This window comes from Sciurus vulgaris (genome assembly GCF_902686455.1).
Source record: "Sciurus vulgaris genome assembly, chromosome: 8".
NCBI classification, from domain to species: Eukaryota; Metazoa; Chordata; class Mammalia; order Rodentia; family Sciuridae; genus Sciurus; species Sciurus vulgaris.
Genome location: NC_136468.1, coordinates 104377449 through 104397037, shown reverse-complemented (window position 1 = coordinate 104397037; position 19589 = coordinate 104377449). Strand labels below are relative to the sequence as shown.

Sequence of the window (19589 nt, the reverse complement as noted above, 5' to 3'; positions counted from 1 at the left end):
TGGGCTTCCTTGTGGACCTTAGACAGCCCTTCTCTTGGGGCCAGTCCTCACTGGAGCAATGAAGATGGATAATGATACCCAAAGATGGCCAATTGTGGCCTGGCTGCCAGGGACCAGATTGAGGGATGCATGATATCTGCTGGGGAGATGATGACTCCTACCCCAGGAAGGGTCAGCCACTTGTGACCTGCTCTGGCCGAGCTCAGGTGACACACTGACCCTTGATAGTACATCTCAACTCAGGGATAGCTGAGAGTGGTCACTTCCTGCCTTCCAGGTTCTGTCCACCCTGCTTTGCCGTAGATATATATGCATTTTACAAGAAAAAAGACTACAGTGATCCTCACGCAGTGGAGTTATGGATGATTTTAAATTTTTTATCTCGTCTACTTTAAAGCTCTTCTTTATTGAAAATGTATTCATATATTCTAATCAAGAAAAAAATGAATATTTTTCAAAGTAGCGTTTTGTGACTGTTTCTGCACAGCAGGCAGCCTTCCTCTTCATGACAGACCCCAAGTTCCTTTGGGAAAGTGTGAACATTCCAGCTTGCCCTGGTCACTTAGGCCTCCCCATGGAGCCATGCAAGCAGAGGCCACAGGTCAGGCCAGGGAGAGAGGACAAGTTGGGACTAGCAGAGCTGTGACCCCTCCGATTGGTCCCAGATCCCGAGAGGCTAAGTATACTGGCTTCTTTCCGGGGCTTCTTCAGGAAGGACTTTATATTTTATAAAACATCCTGGAAGTGGCCTGTCTCTTGGAGTAGAGGGAGATGAGATTCATCTTTATACTCAGAAGCAGAAAGCAGAACAAAGTCCCTTCCTGCTGCTCTGAAATGCTGAGTGGAAAATGTCACAAAGCTGGGACTGCTTGCTGGTAAACAGACTCAAATGTCCCCACTGACCCTCTAGTTGCCTGCTGGGGCAGGAGGGGCCCTGGGTGGGTCATATGCTCTGAGGGACCCATAGACACCAGCAAGGCAGGGAGCATCATCTGGCTATGTGGAACCTTCCATTTATTTAAGAGACTCTGCAGCCCTGCTGAGCAGCATGTAGACTGACCATGCCATGGACACTTTCCCAGGGTTTGGTGCCCCCATACCCACCCCATGGCACCCTCTTACTACTGGTGCAACCCATAGCCTAGCTCACCTCTCACCTCATCTTCACCTGCCCTCACCCCATGCCCTGCCTTCTCTGATGTTCTCTCCTCTGTATCATCATCCTCCAGCCCTGGTCCCCTTCATTCCTACGGACCCCTCTTGTACCCTGTGTAGTGTACTTGTCCCTGTAGGACCTGTCATCTTCCAGCCTGGAGAGCTGTTTGTACCGTTGAGGGCTTCACAGAGCCAACCCCCTTCTAAACATCCCAGCCCTGAGAGTGGAGGCTAGGGGGTGCTTCCCAGGCAGCACCAGCCTCAGGATAGAGGGGTCATTACATGCTGTTGTCAACACACCAGGCTGGCTGTCCTTCCAGAGCATCAGCCACTCTGCCAGCTGCATGGGGCCCTCAGCCTCTGCTCACTGGACCTCTCTATCCTTAGTCTATCTCTTACGGACTCATGGCGCCCCCTGGTGACCCTGGAGGGCCTGACCTGAGGCAGAAATTCTACCACCTGAATCTCAGCCTTTCTGATGCAGGCCCAAGGAACTCCTGCCCAGAATAAGCAGCCTCAGATAGGTTTAGGAGGAGAGGCTGAAACTTTCTGGGTACTTGAACTGTTCTGGTCCCAGGAACCTTTTTAACACTGCAGAATTGGAGAAAGAAGAGCCCTGTGTCCCTCACCAGGCCCCTCCCTACCTGTTCTGATGGTAGAGGTCCCCACCTCTCCCCAGGCAACCCCTAGTCAAGGATATTCTGGGTGTTTGGCGCCCTGGACATGGCCCAGAAGAGGTGGGACACTCTGTTCCACCACACACCCCTTTGTCCTCTCACAGACTGCCTCTCTGAGTTCAGGGCTCTAGTGGAGTGTGATTAGAAGCCAGACTGAGGAGGCGCAGGCAGCCTGAGTCTGTGGAGGGTGTCAGGACCTTGGTGGTTATTTTGGAGGCTGAGCTGTGGGAGAGGGAGAGGTCACAAGGGAGATCCCTGGAGAGTTTCCTCCAGGGCTTGCCCTGCTGGTGTGACCAACTCCTGCACCTGTAGGGTCCCCCTCGGCAACCTCAGCCTCCCTCTTTTTCTTTCCTGAGCATGTGTCCAGCACTGAGGAGGAAGAGACAGCACTGCTGGGAGCTGGCCTCCTGGCTGAATCTGTGTGTTTCTGCCTTTGGCAGTAGTGCCTTATGGAAAGTGGACTTGTGGCTCCAGTGAGTCATTATCCCACAGGCTTCACCTCGAACTCACAGGATGGGGAGTTTGACTCACAGGTCAGGCATGGGAACTCACTAGTGACCAGGGTCAAAGTGCACTAAGATTAAGGTAAAGAGGACCAGGTGCTAGGACAGAGTGGGCTGAGACCACCCTGCTAGACCCACCTAGTACACTGGGTGGGATGTTCCTGACACTCATCACTCTGACCCAGGCAGGTATACTGCCTGCAGAGCTCCTAGGTCTCTGAGAAGAGAAATATCTAATGGATTTCCAGAGAGTTGCTCTCAGGAGGAAGAGGAAACAAAATAGGAATTGCTTTTCTAAGCTCATTTCTAACCAAGAAGACTGGAAATTCCTCTTAGGAAGAAGCAGGGTTTTGGTTTGGAGTTTGTGGGAAAGCTGAGGGATGTCCAGGTCTTTTGCAGAGCAGAAAAAACAAAATTCAAAACATTTAGAACCCATTTTAAAAAATAAAACATAGAAGCTGGACTTGGTGGTGCAGACTGATAGCCCCAGTTTCTTGGGAGGCTGAGGTAGGAGGATAACTTGAACCAAAAGGTTCAAGGCCAGCCTGGGCAACATAGTGAGATCCCCATCTCAAAACAACAACAGATACTCATGAACAATGTTGACTGTCCCCAGGAGGACACAGTAGGGCCCAGTGGGTAAATAATGTCCAGAACCTTTCCCACATCCAGAATGCTGATTGAGAATGATCCTGAAAGTGAATTCCTAAACTGTTCAGGAAATGAAGGGAAAAAATAAGTGAAAAAGGTGGAGACCAAGACCAGAACAGCATGAGGAGAGGTCCTGCAGATCAGGGCTGCTGAGAGTAGTAGCTACTCTGGCTGTTGGGGTGCTGGTGAGGGATCCTGCCTGCAGGGGCCCTTCTTCTGCAGACCAGTGTTGTCACTTCTGTCTGGCATAGCCCCAGCACCAGCACCTTGTTCTAAGGAATCAGAGCGTGCTTGACCAACTTGTGCTTGAGCACTGGTGCCCTCCCTTGGCGGCTGTAAAACACCTGAGGAGCCTCCAGCCTATGTGACAAGTGAACCAGGCATGGGTGGGGGGAGGGACCTTAAGCCCAGCAACATGAGCTACTGCCTGTGGACACAGGGAGAGTCTCTGGGGCCCCAGATCACCAGGAGAAAGGACCAGATGACATGCAGTGTTGCAGCATGCTGACCATACAATCAGGTATCATGGAGGATGGCAGGTGGGGTGGACAGAGGTCACGGTGCCTGTCCCAGTGCTACAGTCAGAACTCCAGATGGCCTCTCAAAAGTCTGAGGCTAGAGGAAAGCTCCCCAAGGAAAGTGCTAACTCTCACCCTCAGTGTGCACTGTGCTGTGTGCATGGAGCAGACTCGGCCCCTCCTGCTGGTGTCCAGGGAGGCAGTGCTTCTCAATGACCACGGGCTCCACACAAACCACTCATGGGAAGAACATCCCAGGCAGAGGCAAGGCCAGCCTTCAGGGCTGTGCAGGCCACGGTGACAGCTCCAGGAAAAGCTGCGTTGGAGCTAGAGCCCTGCAGTCTACACCCCTGCAAGGACAACCAGGGCCACGGAGTATGGTCATCCACTTTGCACAGCAGTGCATGAAGGGCCAGTTGGCTGCTGGGAGGATCAGGAGGAGCCCCTTGCACTCTGAAAAGCAAGGGGCTCCTGCTTCACCCCAACAGCTACAGCCCCACTTGCCTCAGCATCCATCCTGGACAGCCTGTGGGGAGCTTGAGCTCTGCCCACTCCAGTGAGGCTCTCTCTGCCCAGGCCCACAGGCCTCACCATGGACACCACTGACTTCTAGCCCGAAGGGACCATCCAGAATGATGAGCTGGGCTCCTTTGGGGACCAGAAATAGGGCAAAGGTGAGGAACAGTGATGGGCAGAAGAGGGTATCCTGGAAAGCAGAGGTTTCTCACTAGTGGAAGCCCCCCTTGGAACAGCAGGAGTGCGACAGGGACCAGGAGGGCCCTAGGAGGGGGCTGGAAAGAGGGGAGATTCCAGGTCAGGTGGTGGCAGGGAGGACATTGCAGTTCCAGCTGTAGGTGATATTGAGGAGGGGCTGCTAAGAGCTGTCTCCCAGTGGGTAGGTCTGGTTCCTTCTGAACCCCACAAACCATCACCTGTTGGATGCTGAGGTTTCTCAGAGAGGAAGTACAGATTCACTTTTCAGTGAGAGGCTGCTCATGTCCAGATGTGGCCAGGTAGAGTGATACTGCCTATGGAAGGCAGGACTATCATGCCTCAGGAAAATAAGCCCACCCCTCTTTTGCTGACCCTTGATCACTTCATTGCACCCCCAGGATAGGACTGGGATAGATGTCCCTCTGTTGCTTCTTTGCAGGGGGGCCATGTCCAAGAACTGGGCAGGTGGACTTGAGACAGCCTGAGATGGATGCCTCAGAGCCAACTGTGCTCACCCTGCAGCATGGAGCTGCCCCTGGTGGTCAGGGCTGGAACCTGACAGGGCCTGTGCCTGTCTCTGGGAGATCCTGGGGGGAAATGGGCTCAGGCCACAAGGTCTTCATGTACACAGGGTTGGGTTACTGTGGGTCTGATGTGTTGCTGGATGATGTTAGGGAGATCTGAGGGCAGCTGGGAAAGCACCTTCCTACCTAGAAGGGCCTGTGACCTGTGCTGGTGGCCCTTCTGGATCAGGAGAGGACTACGAAGGGGTTCCCTTTTCTCCGGCTGGCCCTGGCTGGGAGGAAGGGCCCTCTGCGCTTCAGGTCCTTACACACTGCCCTGTCCCCACCCATTTGTCCCTACCCTGCCTTGGTTTCCCCTCCCTCTTGCCCACAGTCCTCACTGCTACTTGCCATGCAGAGTATAGGTCAGCCCAGCTTCTAGGTTCAGGCTTAGGGTCAGTGTGGCCAACATGAGCCCAGCAAAAGGTGCACTGGGAACAGAAATGTTTCCCCTGAAAGTCGTTTCTGTGGATCTGGCCCTGCCTCCTAGGCAGACCTGGGCCCAAAGAAGAAGGCAGGGTGAAGATCAGGGTAGCCAACCCTGGGACTGGGGAAGGAATCTCAGAGGCCCCTCCTGGCTAATATCTCCTCTCTCTTTGGTTTCCTACATCTTCCTCACTCCCCGAGGCTGGGAGCTGCACCCCAGTACAGCAGAGCACTGCCATCTCCCTGTGCCTCCTCTCCCTTTTTCCCTCCCCAGTCTGCCCCCAGAGCCACTTGCACTAACCCACCTGCTGTTTGCCACAGTCACTGCATCCAGCAGATCCTGGAGGCCGTTCTCCATTGTCACCAAATGGGGGTTGTCCACAGAGACCTCAAGGTGAGTTTCTGTCTCACTGTGTCAGGTGTCTTATGATCCACACCTGCATGCTGTGTAAAAGGTAGGAGGGACTAGGCAGTGTGGCGTGAGGGGGATGTGGGGTATGGCAGGCGTGTGTGCATACCATGCATTTGCCTGGAGGAATGTGTGTGTGTATGTGTACTTGTTGATGAAGGTGTGTGCACATGCATGTGTGGGTACATGCCTATGTGTAGGGGTATGTACATATGTGTATTCAATTAGGTGTGTGTGCTTGTTGTGTACATGTGAGAGTGTGCTTGTGTGTGCATACATGGAGGGTTGTGCATGTATATTTGTGTGTGCATACATGTGTCCACTTGGATATGTGTATTGCATGTCTACATGGAGGCATGTGTACACACCTGTTATTCATGTTTATGTGTGTGCATATAGGTACATGCATGTGCCTATGTGTGCATGCATATAAGTGCATGAGTGTATGTGTGTGCATGTATGAGTGTATTCACACACATCATTTTGTGTATGCACAAGTGATCATGTATATACATGTGTGTGTGGATGTGCACTGTATGTACTGTGTGCATGTGTGTACACGTGTGAGATATTATACCTGCACAAATCCTGCCCGGTACCTTCAGGGTTGGAAGGGGTAGCCTTTAGGAATCCATCTGCCAACAAATGTTTACTCTGGGTCTGACTTTCTGGTCTTCTACCAAGATGTGGAAGGGGGGGATACAGGTGACAGAAGGCTGATGCTGCTGGGGGCAGGGTGGTGAAAGCAGGCCTCACCTGGCTCTTCCTCCCTAATTGGTTCTGCCAATTCCTCTCAGCTCTCACTCCAAGTCTCTTCTGCCCAGAGCTGAACTGTGGGCTCCAGGTTGTGTTCAAAAAAAAGATTATCACCTGCAGGACACAGGATGGCTGCGGCATCCCAGAAGCCACCCCCATTTTTCTCTATCCTCCCTCTCCTTCCTACCCTCCTTTTCCAAGTACTAGTTCAGCCTGTAGTAACTTTCTGAAGGCAGGATGGACTTCTGGGCCTGGCCCCAATGCATTTAAGACGAGCCTTCCCATGGGTGTTGACACCGAAGAGGGGTCACGCCTTCCTTAGACTTAATAGGCTGAATGGGAGGTTGCACCTTTCTTAGGCTATGGATTTGGGAGGCTGGTCTTTTCAGCTGCTCTGGGGAGGGGTCACAGGAAGACCAGACTTGGGACTCCCTCCTGTGTCCCTTCACATGTCTTGGCCTCCCCATGGTCTTATCTGAACTGCTCTCACTCAGGACCCCTACGAGGAGGGGCCCAGATTCCCCCCTCAGGGGGCCATGTGTTGGTGCCATTTACCCGGGGGACATGGCCCTTTGTTCCCAGACCCTATGATTTATCTGTTTAACTTTGAGTTCAAGGCATAGAAGTGAAGGTGAGTGCTACCTCACCTCTTCAATTTGGGAGACAAATGGAATTCTTGCTGTGGCCTCCACCTCCTGTCATGGGGGCAGAATATCCCTTCTTTCTTGGGAGAAATCCTACTGTCTTGACAGAGACAGCCCCCAAATGGCACCATGGTGGGTTTGCTCCACCATGGCAGTGACAGAGAGCAGGAGGCAGTCAGTGCCATCTTGAGCTGTGAAGGAACCAGAGTGGAGCCCAGAGGTGGCAGAATGGCTGTGCAGCCCTGCTGGGACGTCCCTGCCCGCTCTTCTTTCAAATTCTTGATGTGGAAGCATGGCCTGGGGCCCCTGCCCTGCTTAGGTTGGCAAAGTCAAGATGGACATGGGTGTCTGGTACGCAACCAGTGGGTAGGGCCCCATGTGCTCCTTCCAGTTACCAGAGAGACAAGGAGTTCTGCCTGGGAACAGAGTCCCCACAGTGAGCATAAGGCCTCATCCCCAGCTGCTGAGCAGGCCACAGATGAAACCTCAGGAAGCTCTGGTCTGGAGCACAAATCTTTTCACACAGGATTGGTACATTTCATTGATTGCAAGGGCCACTTTTTCACCATTTGAAAATTTCTAAGGTTGACAGCCAGCATCAAAAGTAGGCCATGTGGCAGTGTGTTGTCTTTCGGGTGGATCTTCAGCAGCAGTGTGACCCATGAGGCTGTGCAGCTTCAGGATGGGGGGAGACTGCAGGGTTGCCAAGGGGACCTGAGGGCCCAGCAAGCCCCAGTGGTCAAGGATCAGAGTGGACGGGCTTTGAGCACCACCAGAAGCCAGAACCCTGCTAGAATTGGAAGCTGGACAGGAAGGTTAGGGAGTGTAGTAGCCCAGGGACCCCTTAGGCTCTTGGTGCCAGGTGTCCTCAGAATGAAAGCATCCTCCTTGGCTGCTTCTGCAGGACAAGGAACAGATGTCCTTTCAGCGTGAGCAAGGGTGCTGCTCTCTGAGGGGGTCCGAATAGGCTTTTTCTCACCTGTGGGAGCGGATGGGAAGGTGGCTAGGGAGGGGCCTCTTTTCTGCCCTGTGTGGTAGTGCTGACCAGAGCCAAGTGGGAACTGGTGGTCTGGCTGTGCCTGGCAGGTGAATGTCCTCAGCTTTCCTAGGCACTTTGGCCCGAGTGTTTCTCCTTGCCCTTTGAGGGCCACTGTCCAAGTAGGAAGAATCTGAGTCTCTCACATGATCTCCCTCCCACCAGCTGCCAACTTACACACTGTTTCAGAAATGGGGAGGGGAAGGACATCCAATTGAAGCCTCTCAGTCAATGGGAATCCCAGGGCCATGGGAGACCCCACATCTCCTGTATGACCTGCTCCAGAGCTTTGGGGACCATGACGGTTGCTTGTAAGGGCGGGCTGGAGGTTTTGGTCTGAGAGGCCCCTTAGACTCCTGCTCTGGACTGCAGGGGAACTACATCTTGACTGAGAGATAACTTCCCTCTGAAAGGCCGGGGCTGCTGTCCTTTTCCCCAGGGCTGCAGACCCAGCACTCAGCCGTGCCCTGGAAATTCCATGTGTGGGAGGGTCAGACCTGCACCTCCCTCCTGCAATCTGCTGTCATCCCTCTTTTGTCCCACATCCCTCCTATGACTCTTTCGGGTATAAATATGGTGACTTCACGGCCACCTTTCTGTAGCCTGAGAACCTGCTCCTGGCCAGCAAGTGCAAGGGGGCTGCAGTGAAATTGGCGGACTTCGGCTTGGCCATCGAGGTGCAGGGCGACCAGCAAGCATGGTTTGGTGAGTGCACAGGGGGAGGGCAGGAGGTGCTGGAGGCCCCTCACAGCCCCTCATGGTTCCTTCTCCTTCAATAGGTTTTGCTGGCACGCCAGGCTACCTGTCTCCTGAGGTCCTTCGGAAGGAGGCATATGGCAAGCCTGTGGACATCTGGGCATGTGGTGAGACCCGTGTGTGGGGTGGGTGGGTCAGAGGGTATATTGGGGTGTTCCAGGGAATTTCTAGGCTCACCACCTCTATTCTGGAACATACAGATGACTGACTTACTTGCCCGGGACCTGCCTTTGGGCTGCTTTGGTAGGGGTCTGATCCCCAGACTAGAATTGCTAACATGACCCAGGGCCCATCATCTGTGTCCACCTGCACCCAGCAGAAGTCTGGACCCTGAGCCATGTGAACAGCCTGAGTGGAGGGCTCAGGGACTATCAGACTACTTGGTGTGGCTGCTTCTTGGGCAGGTGTCTCCTCTTTCAGGTGGTGTTGCAGTAGAGGGGGCTCCCTGGTAAAGTATGGTGGGCATAGAGCTGGGAATAGGATCTGTATATGCCATCTTTCCATATGCCTGCTGCCTATTGGGGGTGGGGTAAAGGAGTGCTGAGGATCCCAGTGCTCTCCCAGGGCTGTGCTGCTCATGTCCCCATCCATAGGAGTGATCCTGTACATACTGCTGGTGGGCTACCCGCCCTTCTGGGATGAGGACCAGCATAAGCTGTACCAGCAGATCAAGGCTGGGGCCTATGACGTGAGTGTGCCCCAGGGGGTGGGGGTGGAGCCTTCTGTGGCCACACCCTCTATCTTGCCCTCCGCTACTCAGTCCCTGCATGGGAAGGGGGTTTCAGCCTCAGCCTGTGCATTGTTTCTTTCCTTCTGCAGTTCCCATCTCCCGAGTGGGACACTGTCACTCCTGAAGCCAAAAACCTCATCAACCAGATGTTGACAATTAACCCTGCCAAGCGCATCACAGCCCATGAGGCCCTGAAGCACCCATGGGTCTGCGTAAGTTGCCCTGGGTGCCCACTTGTAGAATGGGATCTCCTGGTGGAGGTCTCCAGGGCCCCAGGAGGGCCCTAGGATTCTGTTCCTGTATCTGATGGTCCCCTGGGTGTTCTTCATGGCCTCTGGCTTGGGACACACTAATGGTTTTTGAGGACAGGGCTTGGGTGGCATTGAGGGTAGAGGAGATCTGTTCCTTTTGACCTCAGTCCTGTCTATGAGAGGCAAGGCTTGAAGTCACAGGTGGGTGAGTATAGCAGGTGGGGACAGTTGTTTTCTTGCTGTAGTGGTGGCTGGTACATCTCAGCAGATGAGGGTCCTGGGATACCATAAGCCCTGCTGGCCCTCTGGGGTCTACTTCTCTGGGGCTTCCTGCCACCCTGTGATTGCTCCTCTCCCTACAGCAACGTTCCACAGTGGCCTCCATGATGCACAGACAGGAGACCGTGGAGTGTCTGAAGAAGTTCAATGCCAGGAGGAAGCTCAAGGTGAGGCACTACCATTCAGCCCACAGCACCATCACATGTCCTTGTGTTCACAAGGGCCCTTGCTGGGGCGGTATCGGCAGATCCAGCCAAATGATGAAGCAGGATCACAGCTGCCCCCAAGGCTGTACTTGTTGGCAAATCCCAGACCAAATGTATCTGAGCCCTGAGAACAGCCCAAAGCCCCCTTGGGGCCATGGGTGCAGGGTGGGCCCCAGACACAGAGCTGGCCCCTCCTTGTTGATGCTGCTGCCTTGAACATCCCTGGAGGGGCGTCCTGAGGACCTTCTGCAGGTTCCGCACCTGGAGCTCCTGTAGGCAGAATGTGCCTTGGCCCAGAGCGAGTTTGGTAAGGAGACCAGAACTGAATGCTGGTCTTGGTGGACAGGGCTGTGAGAGTGAAAGGTGGCTCCTGATAGGTAGCCAGTTAATCCTGATGGTGGCTATTTGGTCAGGCCAACCATCTCCCCAGGCTCCCCAGTGCCAAGGACAAGGCCAGGCCTAGGCCTGGGGAGTGTGGTTTAACTACAGTTCTCCTGAAAGCCCTGAGACAGTCACTACCACCCTGGGCCTGTAAGGAAAGAAGGGGTGGAGGGAGAGCCAGAAGGGCTGGTGGCAGTGATTCTGGCAACCCCTGAGTAATAGGACGGTCTTGATGCACTGAGAAGCCTGGTCAGTAGGCAGGATTGGGGTCCCAGGTGTGTTTTGATTTTGGACATAGAAAATCTCTTTCAGAGATAGGTTCTTGAAACTCTTGCCTCTCTGGAAGCCTGAGCATGCAGGCGAATGGGCAGGGCTCTTTTGACCAGAAGCCAGCAGATGACACTAACAGGGTGGCCCTGGCTCTCTCTGTGTGTCTCTCCCTAGGGGGCCATTCTCACCACCATGCTGGCCACAAGGAATTTCTCAGGTGAGACATTCTTCTCCAGGGAGGACATGATGCTGCCCTTGACCTGCAGGTTGTGGCAGGAAGCCCCTCCTTGTTCACCAGCACTTCCACCTGTCTCCACAAAGCTGGTTGGTGCCCAGCCTCTGCCCTCAGTTCCGGGACCCCTACTGCCCAGCTGGCCTCCTGGGCTCGTTCTTTGGGCAGCCACCCAGAGTCTGCCATCCCCTGCCCTGTTTCCTTCGTGTTGGGTCTGTGTCCCTCGCCTGAAGCCCTAGTGTCTGTACTGCCCACTGCCCAGCCCGCCACGTGTGTCTGTCCAGGCGTCTATAGGGCAGCTCTGTGGCCTCCTTGTTTTCAGCGCTCTGAGCACCATGTTGTGTGCAGGATGTGGCAGGGGTGGGGGGAGGGGTACGCGTGAGGTCAGGGCACAGGGATCTGCCTTCTGGAAAAACTGGCGCCGCCTGCCCTGGTTGCTCAGGGTGGTGGTGGGGAAATGAAGTCTCACGAGTCTGTTAGAGACCCCCAAGGCCCAGGGTGCCGTAGGCTACCCCAGGGAATGGTGTTGGCCCCAGCGCCCGGACAGCTGTGCCTATGGCTTCTCCGTCGTCTGATATTGAGTGTGCGAGCGCCTGTGGTCGTCTCTCGTTGTCCGTCCGCATCTGGCACCCTCCCCCTTCCTGTTACTTTGCTGTGATGCTGTACTGCCAGGAACGGGCACACACGGTCACACCAACACTAATGGGACTGTCCTGTCTGCTGTGTGCCCGGCACACGCTGCCGGGCACAAGAAGCCCCGCTGGGGCGTTCTAAGGAGAAAGGAGGCAAATGCTTTTCAGTGTCAATCGGCCCAATCTTGTTTTCATTCTCCTGAGAAAGGGATTCTGGAGCCATCTGCCGCCTAAACTTTAACTCTAATCTTCTTCTGCTTCCTTTGTCTCTTCTCTTCCCTCACCTTGCCCCCTACCCCGTTTGTGTTCACCCCTTCCCCCCCTCGTCTCTAACCTGGTGCTAACAGTGGGCAGACAGACCACCGCTCCGGCCACAATGTCCACCGCGGCCTCCGGCACCACCATGGGGCTGGTGGAACAAGGTAGATGTGTCTTGCCCAGCGTCCACCCGCTCCCACCCGTCCTTCCTGTTGGCATGCAGCCCCCCCGCTGCACGCAGCTGCTGACCAGGTCCCCAGAGCCGCCCCAGAGGCTGGCAGGCCCCCCGGGAGCCCATGCTCCCGCTGTGGTCACATCCCAGGTGGGTCCACCCAAGGGCAGTCCTCACTCGTCTCCTCACCTATAAGAGGAGGGACTGACTAGGTGACCCCTGGCCATGCTAAGCCCAGGTACACTTGGCCAAGACCCCTGGTCCGGTGCCTGGGGTCTGGAGACCCCATTTAGAATGACCTTGACCTCATGGGAGCCACTGAGCCTGCTGCTAGAGGTCTGAGTCCTGGAAGGGGAGCCCTGGGAGCAGGGCTGTGGAGGCAGGGATGCTGACTCAAGGGAGCGGTGGGCCCATCATCAGTCCTTCTCAAAGCAGGCGGAGCTGGTGGTCTGTACTGCGGAGTTCCCACATGCATGTCTGCCCCAGAGCGGGGGTGGCTGGGGTGGCTTCAGTGCCCTGAAGAGACTCCGAAGGCCTCCTTTTGGATTCTTTTTAGAGATACTTCTCATCTAGTCCTAAATTTGTGAGGGAGGAGGCAGCTCTGCTGACCTACTTCTTGGGGAGGTACAGGTGGATCCTCCCACCAGGAGCTGGGGCATAGACCCCCTAAGGGTTAGGTGACCCTGGAACTTCCTCAAAGGCTCCATAGCTGCTATCCAAGCTGAGGACTGGCACATGCTTAGGGTGGCTGCCAAGCACACAGGACCAACCTGGGTCCTCCCCAAACCAAGCTATAGAGTTCTCCCATAAGAACCTCCAGCAACAGCTGGGGGTAAGGGCACCACCCAGGGTGTGGGAACCACCTTCCCAAGGCCCAGCTCTTCCTGCACACCCACCTGGCTCTACCCAGTGACCTGCCAGGGCCATCGTGAGCCTTCATTACCAGAGAGCTCTCCCCATAGGGGAGCTCAGGCTGTCCTGAAAGGGATCTGTTCTCCCCATGAGGGCCCAGTGAATAGTCCAAAGTCTCCATTTTATGACCTTTTAGAAGAACATGTGGGAGGGAGGGGCTGAGTTTAGGAAAAGATGAAGCTAGTGGCTCCTGGGGAGGCCTGCTACCAAGGGGACAGTGGCATGAGGCAGGCCCCTTGAGTGACACTCTTCCCAGGACTCCTGCTGCAATGCCCGCCTGCCTGCAAGTGAGCAAGGGCAACGGTGCATGAGGCCGCCTGCATGTGCGGCTCTGCCCTGGGCTCCAAGGGCCACTCTGTCCTGGAGGGTGGTCAGTGCATGTTGATGGAGCCCAGCATGGCTGTCCAGGGTGCCCAGCTAGGGGACGAGGCAAAGGTGGGGCTGAGGGTCCCACCTGCCTGATGAGGTTGGTCCAACTGTACTCCAATGATATGTATCAGGAGTCTCCCTTCTCTGTGTTTCTGGCAGAGCACCTCAGCCAGCAGGGAGACCCCTACTGTAGAGAGTGCTGGCCTCCACAGTCCCTCCCACATTGAGCAGATGTGAGAGAAAGAAGATCATGACTATCAGGCCAGCTGTGGGCTGGCTGCCATTGCTTGGCTTGACCACTCCTGGGAATAGGCAGTACCCTCCCAGGGGTGGAGGGTTACCAGTCTGTGGAGCCCCCAGCCTGGGTATATGGGATCCCATGACTGCTCCATCCACCTTGGGCTCCTGCTGCACCTATAGGATAAAGTTAGTCCAAGGCAGATGTGAATGTTAGAGAAACAAGTGGACCAGGAAATGGGTGGCCAGTAATTGGCTAGGATGTGCCTCATGCTGCTCTCAAGACATGCACAGGGGCTGGTGCGAAACGGGTTCACAGGGAGGGTGTTGAAATGACATAGGTAGAAGCTCAGGGCTCAAGGCTTTCTGGGACTGGGCCAAAGCCATGGCTCATCCAAGTCCTCAGACTCGGCACATCCACCCCACAGTCTCAACTCTGTCCTTTTCCTTCCCATGGGTAACTGTTAACATCTAGTAGCACAGCTTGGAAATATGGGTTTTGATAGACTTGGGGGCCTAAATGGAACCCTCTTATGACCAAGGACAGTCCTGGGGTCTCTACAGGCCTGTAGGTGCTTCCTTTCCTGTAAGAATTATCTAGGGACAAGCCAAGGGGGAAGGTGGGAGAGTCCCACACCTGGCCAACTCTCAGAATCCAGCTGGGAATATGCTGGGTTGGCCACGGCTGTGTGGCCTGACAGGAGGTAAAGTTAGGCCTGCCTTGTGCAAAACACCCCTTGAAAGTGCTACGTTTTTAAAAAAGCTGCATCCCTATAGGGATGGAGGTCCTCCTTTGCTGCTCAGCTTGCCATGACAAGTATCCTTAAGACTCTTGTCTTCTGTAGGCCCCAGGGAGGAGCCTGTTCCCCTGCTGTGTCAGCAGCAGGTCACCAGCAGGGAGAGGGCTCCAAGCCACAGCCTCAGCAGTGCCAGGCCAAGCTCCACGCCAGGAACAGATGGACATTCCATGCTGCCTGCACTGGGCTGAGCTGTGTGTTGGAGCTAGGGAAGGAGGAGAGAGGGTAGGGTCCACAGACAGGAGGGGGGCTACACTGGACCAGGACTGGCCTATCTCTGTGTAGTAAGTTTTAAGGAAACATATTCTAGCCCCAGTGAGGGGAGGATTTTCACAGTCTGCACTATAGGAAAGTGAGAAGTTGGAATTTCTAGTCCTGAGAACCCCTGGCAGTGCTGCCCTAGGGTATCAGGGTAGTTCCTGTAGCTCCATGGGGGAAGTGGGAAGGGTACTCAACCTTGGGAGGATGAACAGCAGAGGACCAGCTGCAGGAGTTGAATGTCTGGTTAACTCCAGGGGAGACCTGCTCCCAGGATCCTGGAGTAGCCCCTGGACTTGACAGAACTTTTGAGAGAGTTAACAGATTCACAAGGAGGGAGACTGTGAACCAAAACTGTGCCGCCACAGCAGGCCATGCCTGCCATTCAGGGTCTTGAGGTTGTGTGCAGCTCCTGGGTGGTTGTGACCTTGTGCCCTATGTGCAGAGCCTGGGAGGGACCAGGCATGATTACCTGGCCGGGAAGGGAGGTGGTCAGCAGGCAACACTGGGGCCCAGGCCTAGACTCTGAAATGAAACCAGTCACCCAGAGCAGCAAATGTCAGAACTGCCCTGGGAGATTGTGGGTAGATGCCAAGGTCCCCAGGCTTCTGACTCAAGAGGGCTGGGTAGCCCAAGAATTTGTATTTCTGACCACGCAGGGTGCTGCTGCTGCTGCTTCTTGGGGGACACCCTGTTTGAGAATGCTGCAGCACCAGGTCTCTGTGTGCCTCTCTGTTCCCTTGGACCCAGTCCTGCCCTGGGCAGTGAGGGTCCTCCTCTGGATAGGCAGCAGAGCCCAGCATCAGGCATGGTCAGCAAGTATCCTGGAACCGGATGTGTAAGGAGCTCTGCCTCCTTCTTCCTCACTGGACCTGGACCCCACCCCTCCCATGCCCTTCATGCTGTGCCCAGCCCTGGCTGCTTCTCTAACCCTGCTGTGCCGGCCGCACGGCCACTTGGCTCTCCTTGGGGAATGCTGGGCCAAGACGGGCTGGCTTTGCTGCCCTGTGTGAGTGCCTGCCTGAACCAACACAAATCTTGTTTTCTCTTTCTTCCTCTCTTCCTTTCTCATTCCCTCCCTTCCTCACCTTTCCTTTTCTGTAAGGTAAGCTGACTTCCTCTTTTTTTTTTTTTTTTTAAGTTCTATAATTAAATGCCTAACCTCTGCTGTAGAGGGTGTGGATGCTGGGGTTGGGGGAGGATAGGACAGAGCCAGGCCTACCCTCACCTCTGAGGGGAGTGTTGGGGTCAGAGGGTCATTGACTGGGCCTGGGCATCCACTGGGGCTTGTGGGAAAAAAGGCTGGTGTTGGTCCCAAGGAGTACCACTAAGAAATGGCCCCACAGGCAGGGCTGCTGGGGCAGTTCAGGAGGACAGCGAGGCCAAGGCGTTTGGACACTGGTGGAGAGGTCTGAGTTCCGTTGTTAGAAGTGTGGGGTCTGAGCAGGGCTGTTACCTGGGTTGGAATGAACCTCTGCTGGGAACATGGCAAACTGGGGGGGTCAAGACCTTCCCTTCTTGCTCAGCTGCCCATGATCCCCTTCCTGCTGTCAGCTCCCAAGAGAGGGGGTCAACATTCTGCCTTCCTCTTGAAAGCCAAGGGGCACAGAGCTAGAAGGCTCCTCAGTGCCCTGTGGAAGGGGCCATCCTGGGGTGAGGGTCCCTGGGCAAGGTGGCCCAGTCCCCTCTGGAAGTTTTGCTGCTGCTCAGGGCCTGGCTAGGTGCCAAAGCCACAACTGCCTCCAGTCCTGGGCCTCACTTCTGGGGAAAGGGCAGAGGTAGGTGGGAGGGTTGGGGCCATAGGGGGACACAGGTCCACCACTCACAATGTCTCCTTCCCTCCCAATGCAGCAGCCAAGAGTTTACTCAACAAGAAGGCAGATGGAGTCAAGGTGAGGAGCCATTTTGACCTTGGGGGGCCTAGAGCCTACAGCTCTGACGCTGCCCCTGAAGCCTCAGCTTTAGAGGCCCTGACAAGCATGTGAGGGGAAGTGGGTACCCTTTCTCCCCCTAACAACTGCTCTCCTCTCTCTCCACAGCCCCAGACAAACAGCACCAAAAACAGTTCGGCCATCACCAGCCCCAAAGGGACCCTCCCTCCTGCTGCCCTGGTACTGAACTCCTCAGCCCCTGGCCCCTCCCATACCCACTGTCAGATAGACGCCCAACCTGGCCCGTCTCTGAGGGCACACACCTACCCCCACCAATTCCACACTTGCTGGGGGCAGTGATGGGGGATTTGGTCCTTCAAGGGAGAAACCACTGTCAAGGGGCCCCAGGTTCAGGCTGGTGCAGAACCACTCAGGGAACCCCTTTCTGGGGTCCAGAGATGGAGGTACAGAGGAGAGATCTGTCCTTCCACCTATGCTGCCTTATGGGTCATCCCCCCAAGAATCTGCAGCAAGAGATGTTCAGGAAGCTGGTGAGGCAGAAGACAAGTGCACTGCCTTGGCTCCCCATCCCCCCAGAGAACTGGCCCTCAGCTTCTCTGCCACCCTCAATAGGCCAACCTAGCATAGAGGGGCCAGGCAGGGCTCTGCAGGGGTGCAGCCTGGAGTGACACACCCCAAATCCCATGGGTGGGGAGGGGTCACGGTGGTATGCTGAGGTGTCCAGCATCAACCAGGGTGGGCTTTCGCCTCCATCTTTTTCCATCAGAACCAGGATATCCTCTGGTCTGTGGATGCCTGAAAGGAAGGTTGGGGGCTCCCCTTACTGGGGAGGGATGAGGCTGCTGGTGCCCCAACTGTGTATCACCCTGCTCCTTGAGAGGGTGCTGGCCCTCTCTGACCCCTTTGCCTTGGGGGGCTCCTGTCTAGTTGAATCTCACAACTGGCATTCCCAGAGATGTGGAGTTGGCACCAGCCTCCTGCTGGGGCACCATGTGCTCGCATGATCCAGGGAGTCTGGAGTCTGCTAGGCCATAGGCCCCTAAGTTTGCCTAAAGTATGCCCCAGGCTAGGCTCCCAGGAGATAGCCCAAGACTGTCTACGGGAAGGCCACCTTTGCCAAATGGTTCCCCTGAGCTCATGGGAAGTCTCCTAGGAGAGGAGAGCTTTCCTGTATAGGCAGTGGAGAAGCTGCTCATAGCATCCAGGCTGTGTCAGGAGGATGCCAGCTACCACCCAAGACCTTCCAGTGGCCAGGGTGGCCCACACACTGGCCTCACAGCCAGTCCCCATCTTGGGCTCCGTCCATCCCATGTACCACTCCCACCCCCAAAGCATCTTCAAGCCTATGCCTCCCCCAAGCTGGGGCATAGGGTCCAGGCAGCAGAGGGTGGGCAGAACTCCCCAAGTCAGAGTCCACACATACCTACAGTTTCAGTCCCCACGAGCTCCATCATCCCTCGGGAGGGCAGGCGCAGTCTCCAGCCTGGGAAGATCTGTTGGTTCCATCGTGTTGGTCGGACCCCAGCCTGCTCCACTGCCCTGAGGGCCATCGCTGACCACCTGCTGCCTCCATCCCTTTTGGGCCATCTCGCTGACCACTTGTCGCCTCCATCCCTGTCCCCTCTGCTCTGCACTCTCTCTGGGTGGACTCTGGCTGCCGCCCACTCCTCCTCTGTCTCCCTGGCTCCCCCTGTCCTCTGCTTCCTTCTTTCTCACTCTCCCTCTCTTTCCTTCCTCTGTCTGCCGCCTTCTATAGGAGCCTCAAACCACCGTTATCCATAACCCAGTGGACGGGATTAAGGTACTGCGGCTGCCTCACTCCTCCTTACCCTTTCCTCGGGCAGGAGGTGCCGGGCCCAGGAGGAGGGTCTGGACAGTGACCTGGGAGAGCATTTGTGCCCAGAGTGGAGGGCAGGTGTACAGTGGCCTGAACTCCCAAGGCAGGGCAGAGCCCATAAGCCCACCTGCTGGGGGACCACAGCAGAAAACCAAGCGCCAAGCGCTTCCCTGGGAAGAAATCTTACAGCTATGCCACGTCACCACATGCCAGCTGTCAGCCAGGCTCCAAGGGGACCACCCGCTACAGGCACTGGGGCAGGTCCACTGCTCAGGAACTTTGTCCTTGCCCCTCTGGCTGACCCCCACCCCTCAACCTCTGGCGTAGCCCCAGTGCTTCCTGCTGAGCGGACCCTCCCTCCTCTTTGCTCTGCCATCCGCTCCATCACATTGGCGTCATCACCTGGGGCCGGGGAAGGGGCTGGCTCTCTGGGAGGGATGGGCAGGTAACTGAACCCTTTCCAGTACAGCGAGCCCATGCCAGCGAGCAGGTCAGACTTATGCCTGGGCCTGAGCTCTCTAATGAGCTCCCATAATGCCTTCATAGGTCCCCCATTGCCTTCTGAAGGTGTCAGAAGACACCTTCCTATGGCAGGGACCAGAGGCTGTGGGTATCCACAGTGCTAGGCACCAAAGACCTGACTTCCTCCCACTCAGATGCTTAGTGCCCCTTGGGCCCAGTGTGTCTGGGGAAGGATTACGTTTGTGAGGGACCCCTAGAGAACATTTTCTGGGCTGGGGTAAGCCATGACCCTACACTTGAACACCTCCAGTTCTGGCCTAAGGCCCAGAACAAAGTCCAGTTAGTGTCCAGACCAGGGAGTAGTCCCTTAGGGACCTATGAGATGTTCTTTCTGAGGAACAGAGCAGGACCCTGGGGACATGAGGCATCTGGATGCTGTTTTTCTCTGAAGGGCAGCAGACACTTCAGGTGGGAAGGGCTGGGCCTGGCTGATGGTCCAGGATTTGGAGGGGCAGATGACCCAGAAGGGCATCTCACTTTTTTGGGAGGAGGTGTTGGGGGTTGCAGGTCTATTCTGTCTGGGGCCGCAAGGGACTTGTGTCTGAG

The 19589-nt window shown here is 55.7% G+C and overlaps 1 protein-coding gene across 27 annotated transcripts in view; it reads left to right on the top strand.

The window, feature by feature from the left end:
• Positions 1-19589, top strand: part of CAMK2B (calcium/calmodulin dependent protein kinase II beta) — a 99414-nt gene that overhangs the window by 68010 nt on the left and 11815 nt on the right. For 11 of the 27 annotated variants that reach the window (XM_079150751.1, XM_079150750.1, XM_079150737.1 and 8 more), the window contains 11 exons: positions 5529-5601; positions 8655-8757; positions 8832-8915; positions 9402-9496; positions 9628-9750; positions 10152-10235; positions 11100-11142; positions 12137-12211; positions 16647-16684; positions 16832-16903; positions 18441-18485. In XM_079150751.1, the coding sequence (XP_079006877.1) occupies positions 5529-5601; positions 8655-8757; positions 8832-8915; positions 9402-9496; positions 9628-9750; positions 10152-10235; positions 11100-11142; positions 12137-12211; positions 16647-16684; positions 16832-16903; positions 18441-18485 (835 nt within the window). Of the gene's footprint in view, positions 1-5528; positions 5602-8654; positions 8758-8831; positions 8916-9401; positions 9497-9627; positions 9751-10151; positions 10236-11099; positions 11143-12136; positions 12212-16643; positions 16685-16831; positions 16904-18440; positions 18486-19589 lie in introns of all 27 variants that reach the window. The other 16 variants (XM_079150734.1, XM_079150746.1, XM_079150755.1 and 13 more) reach the window with 5 other exon arrangements.